This window comes from Centrocercus urophasianus, unplaced genomic scaffold, assembly GCF_019232065.1.
Source record: "Centrocercus urophasianus isolate 14NV4802_14NV808 unplaced genomic scaffold, USGS_Curo_1.0 seq_12, whole genome shotgun sequence".
Classification (NCBI taxonomy): domain Eukaryota; kingdom Metazoa; phylum Chordata; class Aves; order Galliformes; family Phasianidae; genus Centrocercus; species Centrocercus urophasianus.
Genome location: NW_024884364.1, coordinates 46,905,815 through 46,930,498, shown reverse-complemented (window position 1 = coordinate 46,930,498; position 24,684 = coordinate 46,905,815). Strand labels below are relative to the sequence as shown.

Here is a 24,684-nt window from a genome sequence, read left to right as displayed (position 1 = left end):
AGTAGTTCCAGCTTTCTACTGCTCCACTCTCTAAAATGATCTAAATTCCTTCAGGGAGGACATGTATACTTTCAGGAGTCTGAAGAAATCCATGGTAGATGACAGTTTGACACACACTCAAAACCAGTAGTGGATGGGCAATATGGGAAAATGTCATTTTGGATCATTCAAGCACTGGAACAAGTTGCCTAGAGATGTGATTGATACCTTGTCCCTGGAGACTTTCAAAGAGAGGCTGGATCAAGCCCTGGACAGACTAGCTGTGGTGTCCCTGTTCATTGCAGGGGAGTTGGACTAAATGATGACATTTGAAAGTCCCTTTTAAGTCTAAGGATTCTATGATTCTATGATTCTAGAAAGAGGTTCTAGATACTAAAATTCTGGCAAAGAGTTGTTATCCCCTTTCTTGATAATCCCATGGTAAGGATGATAGAAGAAAAAGGTGGCCAAAGACTTGTGCTTAAAAAACTAAATTACACAGAATCAGAATCACAGAATCACCCGGGTTGGAAGGGACCTCAAGGATCATGTAGTTCCAACCCCCCTGCCTAGCAGGGCCACCAAACACACACATTCAGATCAGGTTGCCCAGGATCCTGTCCAACCTGGCCTTAAACACATCCAAGGACGGGGCATCCACAACCTCCCTGGGCAGCCCGTTCCAGGGCCTAACCACTCTCCTTGTATAGAACTTCCCCCTAACATCCACCCTAAATCTTCCCTCCTTCAACTTCGATCCATTTCCCCTAGTCCTGCTGTTGTCAGCCCTTTTTTTGTCAGCTTACAAGTCATACAGTTATTAAAGTTGGAAAAGACCACTAAGATAATCTAGTCCGACCATCCACCCATCACCACCATGCCCTTTAAAACATGTCCCTTGGCACCACATCTACCCTTTAATACTCTCTTTCAGCATTCCAGGTAATCCCTGGGACAGAAGACAGCTGGCAGCACTGACTGTGTCAACCATCCCAGCTTCATCTGCAGAGGAGTGCATGTTGATATCCTCAGAACTGAATAGGATAACCCACGTGACTAGGCTAGAGGAGCTGTTTTGTTTCCCTGCATTTGTCACAATTTCCTGGGTGATACCTGATAAGTCACTCACTCCACAGCTTTACCTCTGCTGAGGTGTTGCTTTCAGAAGGAACAATTATCCAAACCTCAGGATTTGGAAAATTGTTTTTAGTACTTTTGGAAATTGGGACTGGCATCAATACTTCAGAATCATAGAATCTTTAAAGTTGGAAAAGATCTCTAATATCTAGTTCAACCACCAACCCATAACACCATGCCCACTAACCATGTCCCTCAGTGCCACATCTACTCATTTCTTGAAAACCCCATGGATGGTGAGACTACCACGTCTCTGGGCAGCTTGTGCCTCACCACTCTCTCAGGGAATAAAGTTTTCCTAATATCCAAATTGAACCTCCCCTGGTGTAACTTGAGGCCATTCCCTCTCATCCTAACACTGCTACTTGGGAGAAAAGGCTTACCCCCGGCTCACCACAGTCTCCTTTCATGGAGCCTTAGAGAGTGATAAGGGCTCCCCTGAGTCTCCTCTTATCCAGACTGAACAATCTCAGTTTCCTTAGCCACTCGCTATAAGACTTGTGCTGCAGACCCCTCACAACTCTGTCACCCTTCTGTAGACACACTCCAGGTCTTCAATGACACGATATTTTGACACAATATTCTTGACCGTCAGAAAGTGTTTAGCAAGTAGATTAGTGTGAACGCTGCTATCACAAAAAACATCTCCTCCTGCTGAATGCTTTTATAGTACAAGGAAAACATCGAGGGATACTATTAATATGGGGGGGGGGGGAAAAAAAAAAAATCTTTTTTCTCATCTAAACCCCACCCCCCTGCAAATACAAGGATTATCCTAGGGAACACACGGGTTGGAAGGATTTAACCGAAGGCACACGCCCGCAGCTCCGCGCCCGTCCCGGGGCCGCTCCCCGGCCTCCTCCTTCCCCCGGCTCCCCTCGTCCCGCCCGGGGGTCGCCGCCCGCCCCGTCCCGGGCCGTGTGGGCCGCGCCAAAGCGGAGGCGGGCCCGCCCCTCCACGCCAGGTTGATCGGCTCCGGCTCGCCGCCCGCCGCCTTCCCGCTAGCAGAGCCTTCGCCCGCCGCGTCTGCCGCCTCACCGGCCGCGGCCGGGCCATGGTGCCGGCGCCCGGGGGAACCCTGCTCGCCGCCTTCCTCGCCGCAGCGCTGGCCGCCGCGGGCAGGTGAGCGGGGACGGGTGACCGGCCGGCGCGGGGTGCGGGGGCGGAAGGGGCTCGGCGAGGAGCTGGCGACCCCGCGGAGGTCGGATCGGGAGCTCCGGGCACGGTGAAGGCACGGTGACATCAAAGCTGTGTCTCTTCCTTCGGGAGAAGCGATAGCGATAGTTTCAAGACACTCTTGAGGATAGAGACTATGACACCAAGTGTAGAAAGGTGTGAGCTGTTGAAGTCTTTGCTTTGCTTGTGTAAGTAGGTACTTGACAAGGCTGACAGGGCAGGTGTTTGTTGTATCCCGCGGTGACAGGTACGCGCCAGAACTAGAATAGCATTTCGGCATGGAGCTGCGACAGGGGAGGGGCAGCTGGGGGTCAGGGAAAGGGTCTGCACCACAGGGCGGTGGGCGGGGAACGGCCTGCCCAGGGCAGTGGGCACGGCTACCAGTGATGGAGTTAACGCTCTCAGACACAGGGTTTGATTTTGGTTAGTGCCGTGTGGAGCCACGGGTTGGACTCAGTGGTCCTTGTGGGTCCCTTCCAACTCGGGATTTGCTATGGTTCTGTGGTTCGGTGAGAAGGGGTATATAAAACTCTACTCCTGATGAAGCTGTTCCAAACTTTCACCTTGCAGTGTAGATAAACCAAACAAAAACCCACAAATACAACAGCGAATAAGCAGCCAGTAAGAGGAGGATTGACAGCAACTACAGCAGCAGTCTTCAGGATGCTGTGTGGCTTCTTTGCTTAGCATCGAGGTTTATAATCAAGCGGAAATGTGCTGTTCTAGCATCTTTGAGGCCAGCAAGTTGTCCACTCTTCAGGAATTCCAAACCTGCTTCTGTAGAAAGTACGTTTGCTCCTTACGGTGAAAACTCTCAAATGTTCACATTGATTATTTCTCGAGATGTTGTGTATTTGCATTTCAAACATACTGGAATATGTAGAACTGTAAAACAAATGCTGTGTCTTCTGTTGTAAGAAAACATAAGCTTTTCACACTAAGTTGGAAAATCCTACAGGAAACCCTGCGTAAGTTTGCTGCACAGCCTGTTTTGGCCACGGTGGTGCTGTGTGATCACAGAATCACGAAACTGAAAGAGTTGGAAGGGACTTCTGGAGATCATCAAGTCCAGCTCCCTGCTAAAGCTTGTTCCTTACTGTCTATCACGAAGGAAAAAGCATCAGATCTTGCGTATATCCAGAACAGGAAACTTTGCAACTTCTCTGGGCAGATACCTGCATCTTCTACTAAGACCATCATTCCCCTTTTTGTACTGGAAGGAAGGGGAAAGAGAGAGCATTTGAAACATCTTGATAGAAGTCTTGGATGACAGAAGATTCTAATATAAGTGAACAAAGAAATTATATTCACTCTGAATAGCTAGGAAGAAGGAACAGGAAATAGTAGAAATTAGAATCGGTTTGGAAAAAAATGAATTAATTATGCTTATTTCTGTTTCTTAGAAGAGTGCCTTTCACATCTGGAGTATTCACTTTCCTGCTTTGAGCACTGCCTTTAAGGAATGTGGTGATCACATGAAGACTTACAGGAACTTCTGTGAGCCTAAGCTGAGCGTTTGTTATTTTTTTTATACTTTGGGAGGGACTCCCAGAAATGTCATGTGGAGTGCCTGAAACTGCCCAAAGGGATTTCAAAGGTAGCCATTAAAAGATAATAGGGTGCATTTTAGTTTTACTTAAAAAAAGAAACTGTAGGGAAACTTTTTATTCTAGAAGGAAGTCACCCTTCAAAAAAAAAATAATAAAAACAAACAAAACAAGCAAACAAAATGTTCTGTCATCTGGCAGAATGTATGATGTGAACTCATAAGAGAGTTTTTAAGAATTTTTTACAAATTCCTAACTTGTAGGAGAACATCTTTTGGTCCTGAATAAACTTACTGGTCAAAATGTTAGGTTTGATGCTAATTGTTCGCTAGCAGCAATATTCAGAGTCTTTTAGAAGCAAAATTAAAGAAATGGGTAATATCCTGTCTTTAAAGTTAACTGGAAACTGCTAATAATATAACAGACTTTTTTTCCCATCAACAGTGGGCAACTATTGTGTGTGCAAGAGCTGGAAAAAAGTATCCTGTAGAGATCTTATGGAAATAGTACACTAAATCTATTCAGCAGATGTCTTGGAGAGAAAAAAAAAAAAAAAAAAGTAAAAGCTCATAAATGTTCCTCTCCACAGAAAATGTTAGTAAAAGACAAGATTAATAATGGCTGAAAACAAACAACTCTATTTTAGCTCAAACCACAACTGACTGTTATATCAGTGTTTTAAAGACTTGCTCTCTTTTCATCTGCAGCTGTTGCTGCCATATAATTTTGTTCAGATGGAATAGATCCCTCATTAATGCTGGTCAGGAAAACATGACAAGAAACTTTTTCCATTTTTGAGATTTTTACTTCCATTTACTTTAATTGTTATTATTATAATAGCTGCTAATGAGAATTAGAGTCCAACACAGCTATTAGCCCAGTTACTATCATAGAATAATAGAATGTTTTGGATTGGAAGGGACCTTTAAAATCACCTAATTCCAACCCCCTGCTATAGGCAGGGACACCTCCCACTAGACCAGGTTGCTCAAAGCCCCATCCAGCCTGGCCTTGAATTCTTCCAGGGAGAGGGCATTCACAACCTCTCTGGGCAACCTGTTCCAGTGTCTCACCACAATATTGAGGATATTAGTCCCAGTGTATCAACTAATCCAGATCAACTGACGTTAGAATCACAGAATCATGGAATGGCTGGTGTTAGAAGGGACCACCAAAGGTTATCTGGTACAACTCCCTGCAGTGCAGAAGGAGCTAGCTCTCTCTAGAGCTGGATCACGGTGCTCAGAGCCCCATCCAGCCTGACCTTGAATGTCTCCAGGGACCAGACATCCACCACCTCTCTGGGAAACCTGTTTCTTCACAACCCTATTTGCTAGTGAAGACTGAAGCAAAAAAGTTACTGAGTACCTCAGCCTTTTCCTTGTCTGCTGTTACTAGATCAGAGTTGCTGTTTGCATCCTGATCTGTGGAGCAAATAAACTTTCTGAACCACAGAATCATAGGTTGGAAAAAATCTCCAAGATCATGAAGTCCAACCCAACTCAGCCTCACAAACCATGTCCCTCAGTGCCGCATCTACATGTTTCTTGAGCACCTCCAGGCACACAATGCTCAATGCTTGGAAGGAAGCTGTCAGATCCTGTCTAAGCTTTTGGAATGTTCAACTGAAGCCAAGTTCTTCTTATCTCCTCTGAAGTTTTCATTCTTTGTAGCTTTTATCACCATGCACACCATATGTAACTCACATTTCTTGGACATGAATGTAAAGAAGTATACATAATATAACCTGATAAAGCAGCAGTTAAACTTTTCTATCGCTACTGGAATGTCATCTGATATACCTAAGATTCCCATCTCTCTTCTTAGAGCTGTGCTAGTGGCTCACAGTGATATTCTGCTAGACAAAATGGCCAGCTCCTTTTCTGTCACCTCAACTAGTGAGGCCCTAACTGTAAAAGTTCTTATAATCCATCTTGAATGTACTTTACTAGATGCCATCTTACTAGTGTCAGCAAAGTCACAGTCCCATAATACCAGTTTGCTGCAGTTTTGGCCTTCTGTATGGCCAAATTGTCCCAGTGCTGTACATTACTGAGTCTGAGGACAGAATACTTCAGCAGAGATGTGGAGACTGATTTTGCCAGATGATCTGTACAATTTGTCTTCACTCACATATTTAAACTGCAAGTTATTCAAGGCCAGGCATTGTTCTTACATCAAGTGGACAGTGCCAAGCACAGCTATCTCATTTAGACCTCTCAGTGCTCCTTATGAAATCATACAGAAATATCACTTAGGAAGGGATCGGACATCTCTGGTTTGTATTACTTCTCCCAGCGATGTCTGGAAAACTCAAAGTGATGTTCTCGCTACCAGGATCTATTTCTTTGATTTGTACAAAATGCTGAACTCCTGACAGCAATAGCTGAACTGATGAGTGATATTTTTTTATGGATGGGCTAACTTGGCAAAACTGTTTTTGCTCACAGATTTTTGAGATCTGGGTGATTCAGTTTACCTTTCCCACTGCCAAAGGCTGGCTTTAACTTGGTGCTTTTTGTGGAAGTCGGAGCAAGTCAAAGGCCTTGTCCAGAGCAGTATCTAATAAAGTTCAGCTGCATTTTTTTTATTTGCAGTATTATGGAAGATTTCCCAGTTTTAACAGAAGTTCATACTGAAGTTCTGTGGATATTATATACTTTGTAAAGGCGTTTTTATTTATCTGCTTCTGAACTGAATCATTAAATAAAAAGTTCCTGAGTGAGTCTGTCTTCCTGTGGAAATGAGCATCTTCTGGAAAGTAATAAGATTCAATTTCCTCCATGCTTCAGGCAGTTTAACCTTCCAGAGGAGTAAAAGCACTATCCACTTGAATTCAGAGGTGGCTTGGGAATGAAAGCAGAACACTTTTACTATTACAGATAAAGTTCAGGGGAGCTTTCTAGCCTGTAAGCAGAACATGATAGTTAACTTGCATACTCACAAATGATGTAAGCCAGCAGCGTTTGGACGAATAAAAAGAAAAAGGATTCTTTTACTGTCAGTATATCTAGAGGAGTTGTAGCTTTTACATACACCTTTTCTCCTGCCTCAAAATGGGTTATAGGTAGTCATGTAACCATGGGGCTAATCGTGAAGGCTGTGTGGCTTGAAGTGTGTGTATATGTTCACTATTTTTAATAGTTTGCATTAATGCTGTTTGCAGTAACTCTCCCAATAAGAGTGCAACTCTTACAGATAAGTGCAGGAAGATATGTGTGAAGTTCTGCTGTTAGGTGTTATCACCAGCAATACCATCACTGTGCATTAGATTAAAAAAAAAAATGCAAAAATTCCTGGATTGTTGATTTTTTGTTTACTGTGGGAGATGGTGTTGCTATATATTGCCCTCTCAGCACCCCCAAATCACTTGATGCAAAACCCTCACAGAGAAGGTATTTACTGTGTCAGAAACAGCACTTTGGACTCTGAAGAAAGTACATTTTGAGTTACTGCCTGGAAAAAGCAACAGAGATAGAGGATTTGGGTTAAAGAAGAGAATTTTATAAGGGGGACATGCATGTGGTATGGACAAGTTAAGCATCAGCGACCAGGGAGATAAGAAAACTGGGATCATCACACACCTTGCAGCATAGATTACACCTTAGGCTGCTGCATATTTCCATCAGACTTATAATTTTGACAAGCTAACATTGCAGCACTTGATCTGAAGAGCAATTTTGGGCCACACTGAAGTACTGAATGACTAAAATGGCTGTATGGGCAAGGAGTTGTGTGCAGCCAGAGCACACAGTGCTCTCTGCGTTTCTGTATTCAAGGAGCACATATGCATTGGCTGTGAGCCTGCAGGGCACTGAATTTACGGGGCTGACTGGATGTTTGGGAAGGTGCTTTTCTGTAGAATCAGTAGTTTGTCATCTGGAGCAAAACAGCATCATTGATCCTTCTGATGCAAGCTGGAATAGCCCCGCTGACTTCACTGAGATTAAAAAAGATTCATTCTAGCAGGGGACCTGGGCCTACTTTTTTGCCTTTGCCATGTTTCTCATTAGAAGAGATTTATGTTGTGCAGCTGATTTATTGCAGGTGAGGTGCTCCGTTTGCCCCTTTCTCCAACTGAGTGCAATTTCACCATCTTGTCAAGAAATGCTATTAAATGCTCCAAGGTTTGGTGAGATGAAAATGCCTGACAATGGATAAAACACTAGGGAAATGCACAAAGGACTGTAGGGCAGGATGGACTAAAGTGTATTTGCCTGCTGGAACTCATCTTTATCCTTCCTCATGCAGCTCAAGAGCTCGTGGGCAGCTGGTGACCGTGAGCCAGCCAGGAGTGTGTCGCTATGGTTCTAGGCTGGATTGCTGTTATGGCTGGAAAAAGAACAACAAGGGCCATTGTGAAGGTAATATGAGCACTTTATGCTTGTTTCTTCTCCATGGCTGTGTACTTAGTATTAATAAAGGGGTTTCATGTAGGGCTTCCAGAAGTCAGAGGAGGAAAGCTTGTGTGGGATTGAATGTGTTGATTATTTGGCAGAGTGAAAAAAATGTGTTTGAGATTTTCTCTCCTTAAAAAAGCAGAGCTTTAGGTAAATGGCACCAGGCAGTAACATATAGATTCAAAAATTCTTAAGTCCAGAAGGGACCATCTGTTCTAACCTCCTGCATACTCAGACTGAGAGATTGGAAACATTCAATGCCTCTGCTATTACAGCTGTCAAATAAATGCTAAACATGCAACATCTTCTGGTGCTACATATGGATGCGTGAAATCAATTGATTCCCTTTTTTCTTCAGAAGTACACAGCCTCTGAGAACCAGGAAGCTTAACTTTCTGGAAATATAAATGTTACCTAAGCAGTAGGTGCATCTGATTTGATCTTGGGTAGGCAACCAGTGTTCTGATCCGTGGATTGTTGGCTTAATGGAGAGGCAATGAGTAGACTTTTCTAACCTGTTACAAGTCCCAAGAGGAAGTTAATGTGGACTCTCCTAGCTCTACTTAAGCAAAACACAAAAAAATCTTAAAATACGTGTTGGAGGAATCTCAGATGTTGCATCTTTGCACCAGTTTGACGTTATATATCTAGTGATTTTGAACATAGGCTTAGAATTAGTCACTGCTAAAAATCAACATCCTGATGTTTTAAAGGGAAAGGTGTCCCGAAGTCTCTTCTCTGTATAGTATGTCAGTTGATAAAAAAATGTGACAGATGCACTTATTAATGTTACCGTATTGTTTAATAGCAGCTTAGGTTTGGTGCAATTGAATCAATGGAGGGACAACTCGCAAATGTAACTTTGAGGAGCCAGTGGAGTAAGCTGTTCTGTTTTAAAGCAATAAGTTACTTTCGTACTAGAATCCAGATTTCGTAAGTTTTTAAGGTGATTCTTTGTCAGATTTCTTTGAAAAGCTGTAGTGTACTCCTGCACTGTAAATCAAAACATAATGTTGTTCTCTGATTCAGAGCCAAATATTCAACTGATCCACATTTGTTTTCCAGGGACGATGTCAAAATATGTCTATCCTTCAGACATAGTGCTTCAGTACTTGTGAATGAACCTTTAAATGTAGGGAAGGTGCTTGAATTAAGCAAGATGAATTTTGTGGGTTTGAATTATGAATTGTGAATTTTATCTATACAGCAACTTACATTGTGATTTTACTGTTTCCTATATTTCAGCTAGCAGAGTAATTACAGAAAGTGGCAGGATGCACAACCTGGTGCATACTTGTTTGCTGATTTTTGCTAGAGCTCGTGCTGATTTAAATACATTGGATTGCTTTTCCTAAAGAACACTCATTTTGATCATTACATTGACTTTAGAAAGTCTAGCCTTAAGCCTTACAAAAACCAGCATTTAATTTCTGGCTGATCATGAGGCTGAGAAAATTTTTGCTCTTTAACACATCCAGAGTAAGCCCAGCCCTCTCATACAAACTTGATGAAATTGTGAATATTGGTATGTGTGGTAAGGACAGGTGTTTGATCATTTGACAGATGTGCTCTGGATATTCCTCTGTGGGATAGACATGTTCTCAGATGTAAGTGAGGAGATCCCAGAGCCACTCTAGCATCAATTGACTGATTTTCTGGCTGCAGGAGACTGCTCCTGCCTCTTGCCTGCTCCAGCAGCCAAATGGAGCAAATGGAGCTCCTGGCTAGCTGCTTCCCACAGGTGACTTCCCAAAATAGGAAATGGGAAAAGAGCAGAGTATGTACAAAGTATGAAAATGTGCATCAGAAGTATGGCAGAAAGGAGCATTGGAGAGGGTGCTAAAAGGAGCCCCTTCTTTTCCAGGTATTTACGAACTGAGAAAATTCACTCAGGCAAGCTGTGCCAGCATCCCTGTTCTCCAACTGAAATAAAGCATTGATCGGAAGCTATGATGTCCAAACTAGAGGGAGAGGTCTGGAGGATGCTGAATTTCCATTATAAATGTCTGGACAATTAAGCAGAGGAGGAGTTCTCAAGTAGAATATTTCTAATTTTTTCTTTTTCTCTCCTTTCTCTGCCTGATCCCCTCAGCTATCTGTGGACATGGCTGCAAGTATGGCGAATGCATGGGACCAAACAAATGCAAATGTTTCCCTGGATTTACAGGAAAAACCTGTAATCAAGGTTTGTGCACATGGGGATTTTACTCCGGAAAACAGACTGATAATTTTCTGTCCTCTTTTTTTTTTTTTTAAAATACGGATTGTCACTTTCTGAACTTTTAAAATGAGACCTTTTCTTATTTATATAGCAGAGTTTAGACTAGTTTGAGGCTCTTACCTCAAGAGGGGTGCTGGAGATGCAAGCTCTAAGCCTCCTTCAGCAAACAGGAGTTTGAACCTTCAGGCTGGTAATAAGGGCAAACTGTCTCAGAGGACTAAGGCATCGAGAGATGATACAGAAAACAAGAAGAACTGAAAGTCAAATCCAGAAGCCATGCTATTTTCTTAACTAACTTCCTCAGAAAAAACGTGCAATTATATGCTAGATGTGTTATTTCTCAGTCAAATTTCAGATGCCATATTGGTGACAACTCTGCTGCTTTGTTGTTACTGTTGGAATATTTGAAACCCGTGATTGTGATCAGATGAAAAGAGTGAGTCACTGTGGATGGAGAGGCCATTCTACTGCGCTGCTGATGAGTGAAGCATGGCATAAAGACCAGAAACAGATGGGGTCTATGCATGCTGCCTTCCTAAGCACCTGCAGGTGCTTAAAATCTAACCTAAATTACCCTCTTTTAATTTTAAGGTATTCCCCTTGTCCTGTCACTATCAGAACATGTAAAAAGTCAGCCCCCTTCCTGTTTATAAGCTCTCCTCAAGTACTGGAAGGCCACAGTGAGGTCTCCCCAGAGCCTTCTCTTCTCCAGGCTGAACAAGCCCATCTCACTCAACCTTTCTTCATAGGAGAGGTGCTCCAGCTTTCTGAGCATCTTCATGGCCCTCTTCTGGGCTTGTTCCAAAAGCTTTTCATCTTTTCTGTTTTGGGGGCCCCAGATGTAGACAGAGTTCTGCAGATGGGTTCTCACAATGGCAGAGCAGAGGGGTACGATCCCCTCCTGCTCCCTGCTGCCACCTCTCTTTTGTTGCAGTCCAGGACAGTGTTGGCCTTCCAGGCTGCAAGAGCGCACTGCTGGCTCATGTCCTGCTTTTCACCTATCAGTACCCCCAAGTCCTTCTCTGCAAGGCTACTCTCACTGAGTTCTTGTCCCAGTCTGTATTTCTGTGGGGGTTGCCACAACCCAGCTACAACACCTTGCACTTGGTCATCTTAAACTTCATTAGATTACTGTGTGCATATTTCTCAGGCGTGTTCAGGTCCCTCTGGATGGCTTCCCCTCCCTTCTATTGCATCAACTGCACTTGCAGTACTACTTCACTTGCAGTAGGTTCAGAGACTGAAACTTTGTGGAAGTAATGTATACACCTACACGTGCAAATTGCCTGTTATTTCCCTGGACTGTCCTATCTTCATGGCCAGGAAATTTTTAGGAAAGTGGAGGCTAGAAATGCCTCAGAGCTGTTTCACTTGTTGCAAACCTCAGAGGTGTTTGTGTCCCAGTAGCCAGGAATACTCAGAGACACTCAGTGTACAGGCAAATGTAGCCTTGGTCTGTCCTTACAGTGCAGTGTCCCATTGAACAAGTTCATTATGAACTAACTTAAATAAGAGATAGGGACCTCTATTAGTCTGCCTCTGAGTCTGAGCTAAAATTACCTTATCTCAGTTTCTCTTTTAGGGCTGTGCACACTACCTCTACTTTACTGTGCACTGTGCAACACAGGTGCAGCTAAGCACTTTTGAAAATGTGTGGTTGAAGTGGAATAACTTCTATTCCCTTCTGGTTTTTTTGTTATGAGGTCTTGGTTTGTTAGTGGAACTAAAGTAACATCAGAAGTCCAATGTGATTTCCAAGCTGATAGATTGTTGTTTTTCAAACAGACCCTATGTTTAAAAAACAGTACACTGCTCTTTTTCTCCCCTGATCTAAGCTGTAACAAATAGTTCTGTGCATATATAGGTATCACAAAGTTTATGAGTGGTCTGGAGTTCATTTTCTCTGATCTGTAGGGTGCATATATGTGAGAACAGCTGCTTCTCCTATTAGATCTGGAGCTGCACAGTCTCAGTGCTTGGAGAATAGCATCTCTATTGAAGTTACACGGTTGGTCATTTGTGCTGTTAAGTGCCTGCTGAATAAGCTGTATATGCTGATGTGTTCTGCTATAAGTTCTGTCTGGTTGCAAACCATGTGTCAAAATATTAGAGACAAATGTGTCAGTTCACAGAAATCACAAGTACAGATGTTGTTCCTTTGTTCTAGGACCAGTGGCACTGACAGCACGTAAATTGAACTTGGTGGGATTCTGGTTTTCTCCCTGTGAAAGATAACAATGGGAGTTTGAAATCAACTTAGCTTCTTGCAGAATCTTTTAAATTGCAGATTGTGAAAAGCTGTCGGGATGCTTTTGTTCTCTGGATTTTGAGAAACTGAGATTTCTTGTACTTTTATTCTTAACATAATGTGATTCTTTTTATGTACTGAGTTTCGTCTTGACTATACATCCCTGCCCCGAAAACCTTGGTGCCGACACATGCACTCAGGGGAAAAAAAAGGAAATCTTTGTTTCTTTGTTTCACTTTATCTGAAGCTGATTTGCAGTTCTTAGTCTAATGTTTTAGCTCTTCTAGTACAGAGGTCATCTGGAGAGCAAAAATCTCCAGCTAGAATCAGAGAAGCCTGGCAGAATAACTCCCAGAAAACATAGCAACTGCCTTTCTCCTGACCGTTTCACCTCTTTCTAATGGGCTGCCAGATGTGGCCAGAGTTGCATTAGTTTTTCAGGTGTAGAAGTTTATGCGCAGAAGTCTATATGTGATAGTTTTCCAAGCATTCTTCCAGGCAGATGGTTTGCTACATTCTCATTTTGCAAGGGGCTGGCTCATTCTCAATCTAGGCTCTTTTACTGTGGGGAATTAAAGGCATTAAGCAATATTATAAGCCTATACACATTAATATAAACTTATACATACTCAACACTCACTTGATTTCAATGTCTTCTGCAGATCTGAATGAATGTGGACTGAAACCACGTCCCTGTGAACACAGATGCATGAATACACATGGCAGCTACAAGTGCTATTGTCTGAACGGGTACATGCTCATGCCAGATGGCACATGTGCAAGTAAGTAACAGAGCAGACAGGATAGGCACACCAAGATCACCTAATCACATTGGACTCCAGCAAAATTTCATTTTGTGATAAAAGGATTTTGCTCATTTAGGATGGGATTTTTGCCTCAGCAATTTTGATAATGTAAGCAGCTGACAGAGGCTTTCAGTTTGACCAAGTAAATTAGGTCGTAACTGTATTTCTGGGATCCAGAGGAATTTTTGTCCTTTTAGAAGTAAAAATATTTGATAGTGCTAGCTCAAATGAAAGTCATTACATAAGCTTGGTTCACAGCCTTGCTGTTTCATCTATTGAATGAATGAATGAAGCAATCCAAACAGTGCATCAATACTGAGTATAGTTTACTGTGCTGAACTTCATGCTGTTACTCTTTGTTTTAAATTTCTGCATGCCCTGAATAATTTATTTTCTATGAGTGCTGATATGCTTCCCACAGTTGCTGCTGGCTTCTTGCTAACATTTGTCTGCTGTGCTAAGTCTTATCTGAACTGAATTTCTGCCTATTGTCTTTGTGGCTGAACAAGTATTCTGCATTGTCAGCTAGCCTAATTTTCAGACTTCTTATTTTTCAGTGATACTGTTTTGTTTCTGAACAATACTTTCTTTTTCCACCTTAGCAAAACCACTCCATACAGGTAGTTTTGCTTTGAATTTCACAAAACTCAAGGTAGCACAGGGGCCTTTTTAGAGTCTGTTGGACTGAAGCAGATACATCAGTGAGACAAGAAAGCAAGTTGATCTCAGCAACTGAATAACCTGTTTTAGAGATCTGTCCTCAACCAATGAACCTTACTGCATCAGGTGTTGCACAGTCATTCCTGTGGATAAGAGAGACAACCCTAAACTCTGAAAAGATTTAATCTCCAAACTTTGTAGACAGCTATTCACCAGACAGAGTGTCCGTCTGGTGAATTTGCTGTCAATCTTGAGATAATTAGAAAAATATGCAGCCTTGGTGAAAGCAGGACTGCAGGGTCCTGCAGGTCTGGGGCAGACAGAAAAGTAAGATCTCCTGGTTTCTGTCTTTGTTATGGCAGGAAGACTGAAACTGCAGCAGAATGTGTCTGGGGCCAGAGCTTTTGGAGGCTTCCCCTTCCCTGCAGTGATTGGTGCATCTTACCAGCAGACAGCTGCTGTGGATTCTTTGAGATCTCTAAGAAATGGATATATATATTTCTTCTGTTTCTTCCAAGATAATCTGTGTATTTGCTGGCATCATATAGTGAGCTGTTTTCAGCAAGGTCACTGTATTATGGACAGCTGAACTTCAGAAGCTGGAAGTACTGTCAAAAGCAACCTATCCTTTGAGCCCACTTCCCTTTGAACCCAGAGGGTACTTGATCTTATTTTGTGCCATCCATTTCTCAGTTTCACTACTCTGAGCATGAATGCTCTGTACAGCTGCTTGACTGAACCAAGTCAGAAAACTAGATCCAGATTGTAACTAGACATTTTTGCTGAATTAGTTTTAAGTCTTAGTTCTGGATGGGTTTCATGATTTAGGAAGCCATGTTTGTACCAAATTTGTACAGAAATCAGAGATACGCTGTCTCTTACTTAAGCCAGTACAAAACACTGAATTTCTCACCAACGGTGTCCAGTTCAGAGTATATATGAAAAAACTGCCTGAACAGCTGTGAGCCCAGAAGCTTGTATTTCATTTTGGCACATAAACATTATTTTCCAAACAGAACAGTGGAACCTGACAAATACTGATACAGAACGAAACTAAATTTCAGGGGAAAAAAGTGATTTTTCAGTGGACAAGAAGTCTTCATGACTTAAGGAGACAAACATAATTGAGGAGACAAAGACCTGTGTGTTCATCCATCCTGAGCTTCTTTAATTTAATCCATCTTCCACTTCCAAAGAGATTTTGTATTTTTTTTAAAGCAGAAACTATGAATATGAAATGAAATAATAAACTGTTTATTCAACTAGAAGTTATTCTTGCTTAACTCTACTTGACTCCCATCTCACTTGATGTGAACTTAAGATTTTACTCTTATGAAATGCTGGTTTAACTCACTACTCAACTAGCTAACTTACTTTTTATTATTATATTATTAATAATTTTTATTATGATTTTATTTACTATAATTTTATTCAGGCAAACATTTTGAGCAAATGTTGTTCCTTTTAAATCAAAGTCTCCATGATGTTAATCTCCTTAACAGAAGTACACTTAGTCTGAGCATTCAGGCTGATGGGGGAACCATACCAAGTACTGTGGAACCAGATGTAGAAGGGTATCAGAAGTGTTTGGGTTTTGACTACAGGGAGCCACTTCCTCATGCAGAGAGTAGGTTAGTGCCTAACACAAAATCATCTGAATTCTACAGGAATTACTGTGCTAAATCATAGCAGTAATTTGTCTAAGCTAATACTCTTGTCTTAACTTGGCAAACAATAGGACCTTCAAACAAAAGAGGAAGAAATCAGAATGACCAATTAAAGAAGGATACTTAGTAAGTTTCTTTATTGTCACTTAGGAGGTAGATAACTGTGACAAAAGTATATCCATGTTTTTTAATCTTACCTACTGCTACTATCTTCATCAATACTAAAATAAAACCCTTTTTCAAATATTGTCAATTTTATCTCTTACGCACAGAGCCTAAGCAAACCAGCTTAAGAAAAATAATTTAGCATCAATTTAGTGTATGCATTCTATTAATACTATATGGCAGTAGCTATAGGTTCACCTGCACACATCAGTGGCTTTTCTATGCACTTCATTGCACACATTTTGAACCTTCTTGTGCTTCCACCAATGAACAAGTTGCATTTTAAAATAAAATTATCTTTTTCCACTTAAGTGATGCGCCAGTCTGGCAGTTGGTTTTGTCTCAGATTACTTCGCAACTACTCCAGATCTCCCAGTTAGAAAGAACCTATATAAAGCTGTGTTTCCCTGAATGCAGTAAAAGTGATGTAGTAGAAAAAAATACCTTAGCATACACCTCCAACTCTTCTAGTAAACACTTCCAAATGCTGCTTGTCTTCCTGGCATCGTAGTACTAATGCATGCAGGATATTTTCAGGATTTTAGACTTAACTTCTTATATACCTACTACATTTAGTCTGCTTTTCTAGCCTCTCATAACGCGCTCTCAGACGAGATCTAAACACATTTTTCTGTTTAAAGGCTGATCAAAATAATTTCCAGTAATTCACACTTCTAGCCAATCCTGGACAAACAAGACTTATGTACTGACTAGTGCCTCTTTAGATTCAAGTATCTGTTCTGTAAAGGATCAAAATAAATTGCACTTTCAAAGTCCATCAGGCTAAGTAATTTTTAAGTAATTTTAGGAATCAAGGTCTGTATAAAAGCATGTTAAATGTTAAGAAATGAAAACATTTCTCTACTGTACTGCATGATAAAAAGCTGAAGTGATGGAAAATTTAAAAAGCCTTTTTTCTAGTTTGAGCAGTTTTGTCTGTATTTAAAAGATAATAGCAAATCAGAACGGATAATGGAGAAAAAATGAGGAATTTGAGCAGACAGGAAAACAACAAAATGAAGGGGAGAGGGGACAAAAGATCTATCTCATGAATTGTATTATTAATATGTTAATGTATAGACAATTTGACTAATAATGAATGAGATTTTGTTGTCCTAATTATTTTTCTACACTCATTCAGATCTAAATTAATAATGAAGTATGTGTTACCAGCCTAGATTTTTGCTCTTTTTGTTATTTTAAAAACTGTTTTCAGGCTCTAGGACCTGTGCCATTGCGAATTGCCAGTATGGTTGTGAGGAAGTCAAAGAGGAGGTACACTGTCTTTGTCCATCAGCTGGCCTCCGTTTGGGACCAAGTGGGAGGACATGCATTGGTATGGTTAGAGAGCTCACTCTCAGCTTCTTTTCTATAGGATCCCCAAAAACTCGAGTTTGGAGAATGAGTAATAAGTATTTATCCCTCCTCACTAGCTTTTCTAATGCTTCTTGTTATTTACAGTGATGCAAAATGTGCATGCTTTTTAAATAATAATTCTTATAATATAATTCTTTGGACTAGTTCCTTCCACAATAAAGAATCAAGTGTTTTGACATATACTGTAGTCATTAAGAGATTTTCTGTTTCTCTGAAATTGCTACATACAATATAGGATGTATATGTCCCAGTGACATAATGCGTTATAGGATTTGGGAGTCACGTTTGGTTGTTTTTTCCTGTATTGTGATGACCCACAATAGGAACTTCTGTATTTTTCTACAGAAAACTCGACATCATTTTACGTAGGGATTTCCTGTGATAAGGTAGCATTGCTTCGTAACACTTGGTACTGTTTAGTGACAACAGTTTTACACTGCTATCTGAAAAGGCAGGACTACAGTTTTGCAATCCGGTGCTGAAATGGTACCCATTTTAATATTGAAACTAAGCTAGCATCAAAACATCAGTGGGCATGAAATGAACCCTCCAAAGCACAGACCAGCCCAAGATGGAGAAGAAGAGGCAGTGAAGTGCATGTCAGGGAGCAGCAGTAGCAGGCTTGTTCCCTGAAGGGGATAAGCTGAGAGCCACAGGTGACCGCACCACTAGCAGTGTTATGTCTGCACTGACCAGTGTCCTCTCCCACAGCATTTGATCACAGTGGCTGACCAGTGCTTATAACAGGGCAAGTGACAAGGTCAGGTGATAAATCAGGTCCAGTGTCTGTCCAAGGGGTCTGGTCAACAGGAGGAATACAAGATGGGAAATAAAGCTTTAATGTACATCCAAGGAGTCCATCCAGGATCTGCAGCAAAACTACCAACAGAGTAGTCCTGAGGTCCATGCAGGGACAGGACTGGAAATGGACGTGATTGCAGCACATTTGGGCAGGAATTCAAGGCCCAGGAGCTGAAATGGGTCCTCAGTCCATGGTTGGGTGGAAATCTATGATGAGGTTGGTTCAAGTGTGCGAGACCTCTCAGTATGTGCAGGAGCAGCACAGAAGCATTTCCAAAGCTGGAATATTGCTGTTGTTGGTCATCACAAACAAACCTGAAAGGCTATGGAAGCATTTATTTTTCAGATTGTATGCTCTCTGCTAAATTGTTTTAAATTTAATAGAAAATTGAAAATTGTAGCTGGGAAATGTTTCATTTTCTAGAGTTGCCCAAAATATAAACAAGTTTTTGCAATGAGTTCTAGTCAGTACCATGTCTTTAACAATGTACCTGATTTCACATTGCAGTATGGTATTTCTCTAACAATGTATTGGTAATCTCCAATGGTATCTCTTACTGTATTGGTAATATATAATTGGTAAAAAATATATAAAATTGGTAAAAATATTTTAAATGTTGAGGAGTTTGACGTGTCAGATATAGAAATGAATTTCAGCTCTAATGGCCAAAACAATATTATGCTTAACATTTCAAACAAATTAATGCATCATCCAAGAGGCAGTGCTGCATACAAGGACAGTTACTATATGAATTATTCTCCTTAATGTACAGCTATAGTATCAAGTCAAGTATGAATGTCATATAGCGTGAGGCTGTTTTTTCATTTTTAGGAATTACAGAGTAAGCCCATATGGATATTTTGCTTAATTTCTAAACTGTGAACACTCCAACATGAGAACATTATTTCTCTCTTTTAAGTGAAATGAATTTGTAATTGGAAATATTCAGCTTTGAAGAATCAGCAAGGCTCTCTGACTAACAGCAAGCAAGTTAATTTTTGTTTGAATTGTTTAAGAGCTACTTGAAGGTGAACACTGTTGAAATATGTTATTAAATAGAATCAAGAAGTGGTTCTCTTCCTGAATTATTCAGGCAGTTATTTTTATTTTCTTGTATTGAGTCTATTTGCATTTACCTTGCTTACCCAAATGGATTTGGAAGATCACTGGTACATATTGATAGAATGTAAAACACACAAAAAGGTGTATCCAGTGGTTAGAAATAGCATGCCCCTTCTGGCTATACAACTTGTGTTTGCTCACTCTTTTCTATCACGTGTCCTCTATCTCTAAAATGAGAGAGCGACTTCCTGCTGTATAGCATACTGGATGTGAAAAAGATTCTAAGATACTCTTAATACTTGAGTATTAGTTACAGAAATGTTATAAATAGGTAAATGTTTGAAGATCCATGGCTATTTGTCTTAGCTGAATCCTCCTAAGAAGCTGCATTATTCATGAATTAAATTGATAACATTTAATTACAGTGACTATTTAACAGTGTTCATTTCCTCCCATACCAAGTTGCCTTATTAGTCCAGAACATCTGCCACTGTTACCTCCTGCTGGGCAGACACTTGCAGTCTGCAGTCTCTGCCATGACTTGGCCCAGCAAGGGACGGTGCGAAGATTCAGCTGAAAGAGCTGCTGCCCCCACTCCTTGCTGCTCTGTTTCCTGTTTCTGAGGCCCTCTCTTAAACTATTCCCTGATGTTTCAGGAGTCCCTCCCTCTCCTATTTTGTGACCTTATGGGAAATCGTTGACCTCAGTGGAGAGCCCGTACAGTCAGTATGGCTTTTGCTTGTCAAGTCTCAAAATCTTCCATTAAGTTAGTGGACGTTTTACTGTTTCATTCATATTTAGACATGCAAAAGCCATTCCCAAGTGTATTCATTATAGGACTTATTTATTGAATGCTGTGTGATAGCCAAGACCAAACATGATCCCGCTTGACCGTTTTAATTTCTTTTGGATCTGACCAGCATCCCTATTCCTGCTCTAGATATTGATGAATGCTCCACTGGCAGAGCTGTCTGCTCTTTCAATCGCAGATGTGTCAACACATTTGGAAGCTACTACTGCAAGTGCCAGCTTGGTTATGAACTGAAATACATCAGTGGCCATTATGACTGTGTAGGTAAGACTTAGCCCATGTAATTTATTTCTCCATTTTTATCTTTTTTTCATTCCCACATAATGCAACTTTCCATCATTGTCTGAAGTACATTGGCCTTGTCTAGAGATGCTACCTTAGAAATGTCACTAAGAATATTTTTTATGACTTTTGGAGCTTTTGTTCTCGGTTTTCTCTGTGGCCTTATTAAAAACTTGATCACTGGTACTTGGAAATTACATTGCCTCCTTGTACCAAGTCATCTTTAAACTTTTGCAAATGATGTACAAAAGGGTGTTGTACGTTAACAACAGTTGATGAACTCCAAGAAAGCGCTAGTTTTGGTATAACTGTAGTCAAAGAGCTTGTTCTTTTGACTTTCAACCTTTGATGACTAAACAGTCTCACAATCTTTTTCTATTTTATTTTCTGTGTGTAGTTAATGAGCAGTGTGAATCAAGACAGTTCACAACAGTAGAAATAGTTGTTTGGATGGATAGTACAGAACCTAAAAAAAAAATAAAAATGTATAAAATAGTAGGTCTTAATTACTTTTCAGGTCTTTTTTGCATGTCGGCGTTTCTCACAAACAGAAATAGAGGAAAAGTTGTTATCTTGATCTACCCAATTAAACAAACATCAAAAGACATTTATTTCTGTTTCAGACCATTAGCTAATGGTGAAAGAATGGCAAAGGGTAAGGTTCTGCACTGGGCACTGCAGTTCACTAACTGAGAGCCAGCAAGAGTTAGCACAACAACACATCCAAAAGCAAATTCGTGTTTTCTGATTTATTTTTTTTTGCTTGAGATTGGCACTTTAGGGTGGGAGGGAGATCTCAAAGCAGGTTTTGGATACTGGGTATTGGAATTAGAGCTTTGTATTGTAAGTAGCTCCAGTGTTAAAGAGGAAAAAGTGCTTAATTTTTTATACAGTATGTGTGTATGGGGGAAAGATTGAGAGGTCTCAGTTGTCAGGATTTTATCACTTTATCTGGAAACCTGGATCTTGCTCTCAGAAATTCTGTTTTTTTGAGTCAGTCTTCCTGCTACTTGTGTCCTACTTGACCTGCCTGGAATCTATCAGCTGCTAAAAATGAAACAATCTGGGTAAAATGCTAATGGTTCAAATATTTGTACAATCACTTGACTCCCTCATGTGGGAGAAGTCAGAAACGTGTTTGTGATGTAGCAAAATAGTGATAAAGGAGAACGAAATCTGTTACTCTTTGTGTTTGTACCTTTTGTTGTCAGCTAAACATAGAATTTTCTACTGAAAGTCTAATTGTACCTTTTTCATGCAGCATCATTTGTATGCCTCGAACATTAGAGGTAGAGAGAAGATCTCAAGATCCTGTCCTTTGTTAGTTTCAGTTTCATTTCTAGAGTGAATAAAAGAGTGGGGAAGACTTGGTGAATTATTTTCATTGACATTAAACATTTTGCAATGCCTTTTGTTAGCAGAATACAGTGCACAACCTACAGTTTGAATCCTGTTCTCATTCAGAAGACAGTAGCACTCTTCTGGGATGCTTGGCATAAGCCTATAGCTGTATGGCTAGAGCTGAAACTAAGCATATTCTCTTAACGTTAGTCCTTCTGCCTCCAATGGCCTCTGGACCATCTTAGCACTATTAACTCTAGTGCTTACAGTACAGCTACAAGCAGGTTATCATGAAGCATGATTATCAGCCCAGTTCTAAGGCATTTCTGTCTTTCCCTAGATGTAAATGAATGTGTGACAACCACACACAGGTGTAACCTCCATGCAGAGTGCCTCAACACAGAGGGATCCTTCAAATGCAAATGTAATCAGGGCTACCAAGGAAATGGCTTTGATTGTGCTGGTGAGTACCTCAGGAACAGTACTATCTTCCTTTTCTGCAGTAATTTTTGGTTACGAGGACTTTTCTAGGAAAGACCAAGCTGAAAAGTACTATAATATCCACCAAAGCCAATCTCCACACAAAATCATTTATTTATTATATGTCATTGTGTAGTTAGTTCAAGTATTATTAGCTCAAATGAACTTTGCCTGTGAACTTTGCCTTCCCCATAGTATCACTTGAAATGTCAAGCAGATTTATTTATTTATTTATTTATTTATTTATTTATTATATAATTATCATGAAGAAACAGGGAAAATAGCTTTAAACAATTACTGTTTTTTTTAATTTTTTACAACTAGCCTCTTGGAGGGCTACTAAATTTCTTCCAGAAAAGATTCAAGGCAACTTAGAAAAAAATGAGAGAAAGGAGGAAAGCCATGACTCCTCTGCTAAATTATTTCCACTTATAATTTCCCCTTTGTCTATTGAATATTGAAGACTTTCTTTAAAAATATCATTGTCTGTTTCTAACTGCATGTGACCCTTCAAGAAGAAAGATGGAAAAGGCTGCCCTTTATGTTTAAATAAATCTCTTTACTTACTTACTCTACTTATTTTTACTAGAGTTAGCAGAGATTTTACTCACAGTGTTATTTATTAGAGATGTTTTCCTCAGGAGATATTCAAATTTTTTTAATAAAAGATGTGCAAATAATTTTAAAGCTCTTTTCTATAGAAAATGAAGTCTACACGATATATTTTCTTTCCTCTTTTTTCTTTTCTTTCCTCTTTTTTTTTTTTCCCCCCAAGTAATCCATGATCAGATATGTATTATTATTATCCATGAACTCTGATGTCCTATGAGTCTCTCTATTACTCATGTTCCTACTCTCATCATAATGGTAGTTGAAACCTCCAGTATTGCATCAGTGTTGACACTTGCAGCATTTGGAATACACTTTATCTGCATGAGAGTTTATCAATCCTAATCCTTTCTGCATTTAATTTTAAATACACTCACTGTGTATTGGCATTGGTTTGAAATCAATGGTTCCAACTCCAATGAAAAGTGAAGGGAGCAATAAGCCCAGGGAAGGGGGTTCTATCTGTTATTAGTATCTGAAGTTATTTTAGCACTGTAACTTATTAACTGTATTTTAGCACTGTAACTTATTATTATAACTTAGTTACTTTATCACTGTAAAATTGAAGCATGTTAACATATGTTAAACACAAAGCAAGCAGTTGCCTTAGTAGGGCTAAAACTGTATTTGGGAAAATAAGAAAAACACGAAGTTTAACTCCTAAGTTAATTTTCTGTTAAATTTCTACTTCCAGTGAAAAATGTTGACTTTTGATGAGGAGAACTAAATACACAAAAACTTGGCTGATAATGCAAGTCTTGATTTGGACCTCAGCAATGTTGTTTGGAAGGATTGCCATTCTCAAATTCCAGTTATGTGCCAGTTTGCTTGCTAGACTGCATCCCTTGTGATTTACCACTGCAAGTGACTAGGAAAGAAAGACACAATGAGTCTTGAGAGCTGGGTGAACATCAGGACAAATTGATAATACACATCTTAACGTGGTTCTGTTAAAACAAAGTACATCGTCAATAAGTGTTGATCAAATATATCTCTGGGCAAATATATCTTTGCATTATTCTGGTTTTCCTTTTTAATGAGAAGCTGAAATTTTCAAAGGAAAATTTCATTTTGCCCTAGTTATTCTTTCCTCAAGCAGAAACAATGCAAGAGGAATGCTTGCTTAAATGTGAACAAAGGAAATATTTTGCTTATGGAAAGGCTATCACACAGTTTTTAATGTCTGGCCCTATTTAAAAAAATTGCTGAAGATGGACAGTTTCTTGTTTTCCACTAGCATTTCTATTAAATTGTTCACTCTCTGCAAACTTTCTCATGTCCTATTTCTAATTATTGTATTCCATTTGTCATTTAGAAGAGGAAGAAGCTGTGAACTTAGAACATGCTAAACAGAAAATAAATGTAATGCAGGAGAGGATAGAGGAATAAGACACAGTAATGAGAGCCATTGGCAGAAGGTCAAAAAGCAGGGACCAACTACAAAGAAGAATACAGTAATAGAAAGAAAAAAAATCAGAGGTATATACACGTGAAAAGCAGCAGTGCTAAAAAGAGACTGGATTCTCACGTGGTACTTCCCACACAAATACTGCCTTTCTTTGAGGGAGAAAGCTGACTTTGAATGTTTCAATGGTTGATTTATACTCAAATTGTCAAAAAAAAAAAAAAGCAATGTAACAAAGGGGGGCCAGATGAGTTTTATTTGGGCAAATGTTTATTCAAACAGTGGCAGAAACACCAATTAGATATAGCAGTATACACTGAAATGCAAAGTTTTCTCCATGTTATAAGACATTTGTGGAAAATCTTTGGCTTCTCTGAAGTCAGAGGAGATTTTGCTATTGGATTTGATAGACTGAGAACACTGTCCTCAGAATGTGGGGGATTGAGGCTGTGGCAGTGACTGCAGCTTCTGCAGCCAATTCCAGCTCCCAGCAGATGTGCCTGGGGTTC

General features: G+C 40.2%; 1 protein-coding gene across 1 annotated transcript in view; it reads left to right on the top strand.

Moving 5' to 3' along the window:
• The first annotated feature begins 2,170 nt into the window (after window positions 1–2,170).
• Window positions 2,171–24,684, top strand: part of EGFL6 (EGF like domain multiple 6) — a 39,463-nt gene continuing 16,949 nt past the window's right edge. The window contains exons 1-7 of the mRNA XM_042809712.1: window positions 2,171–2,238; window positions 8,091–8,203; window positions 10,332–10,424; window positions 13,371–13,490; window positions 17,223–17,342; window positions 20,188–20,322; window positions 22,022–22,144. Coding sequence (XP_042665646.1) covers window positions 2,171–2,238; window positions 8,091–8,203; window positions 10,332–10,424; window positions 13,371–13,490; window positions 17,223–17,342; window positions 20,188–20,322; window positions 22,022–22,144 — 772 coding nt within the window. The remainder of the gene's footprint in view (window positions 2,239–8,090; window positions 8,204–10,331; window positions 10,425–13,370; window positions 13,491–17,222; window positions 17,343–20,187; window positions 20,323–22,021; window positions 22,145–24,684) is intronic.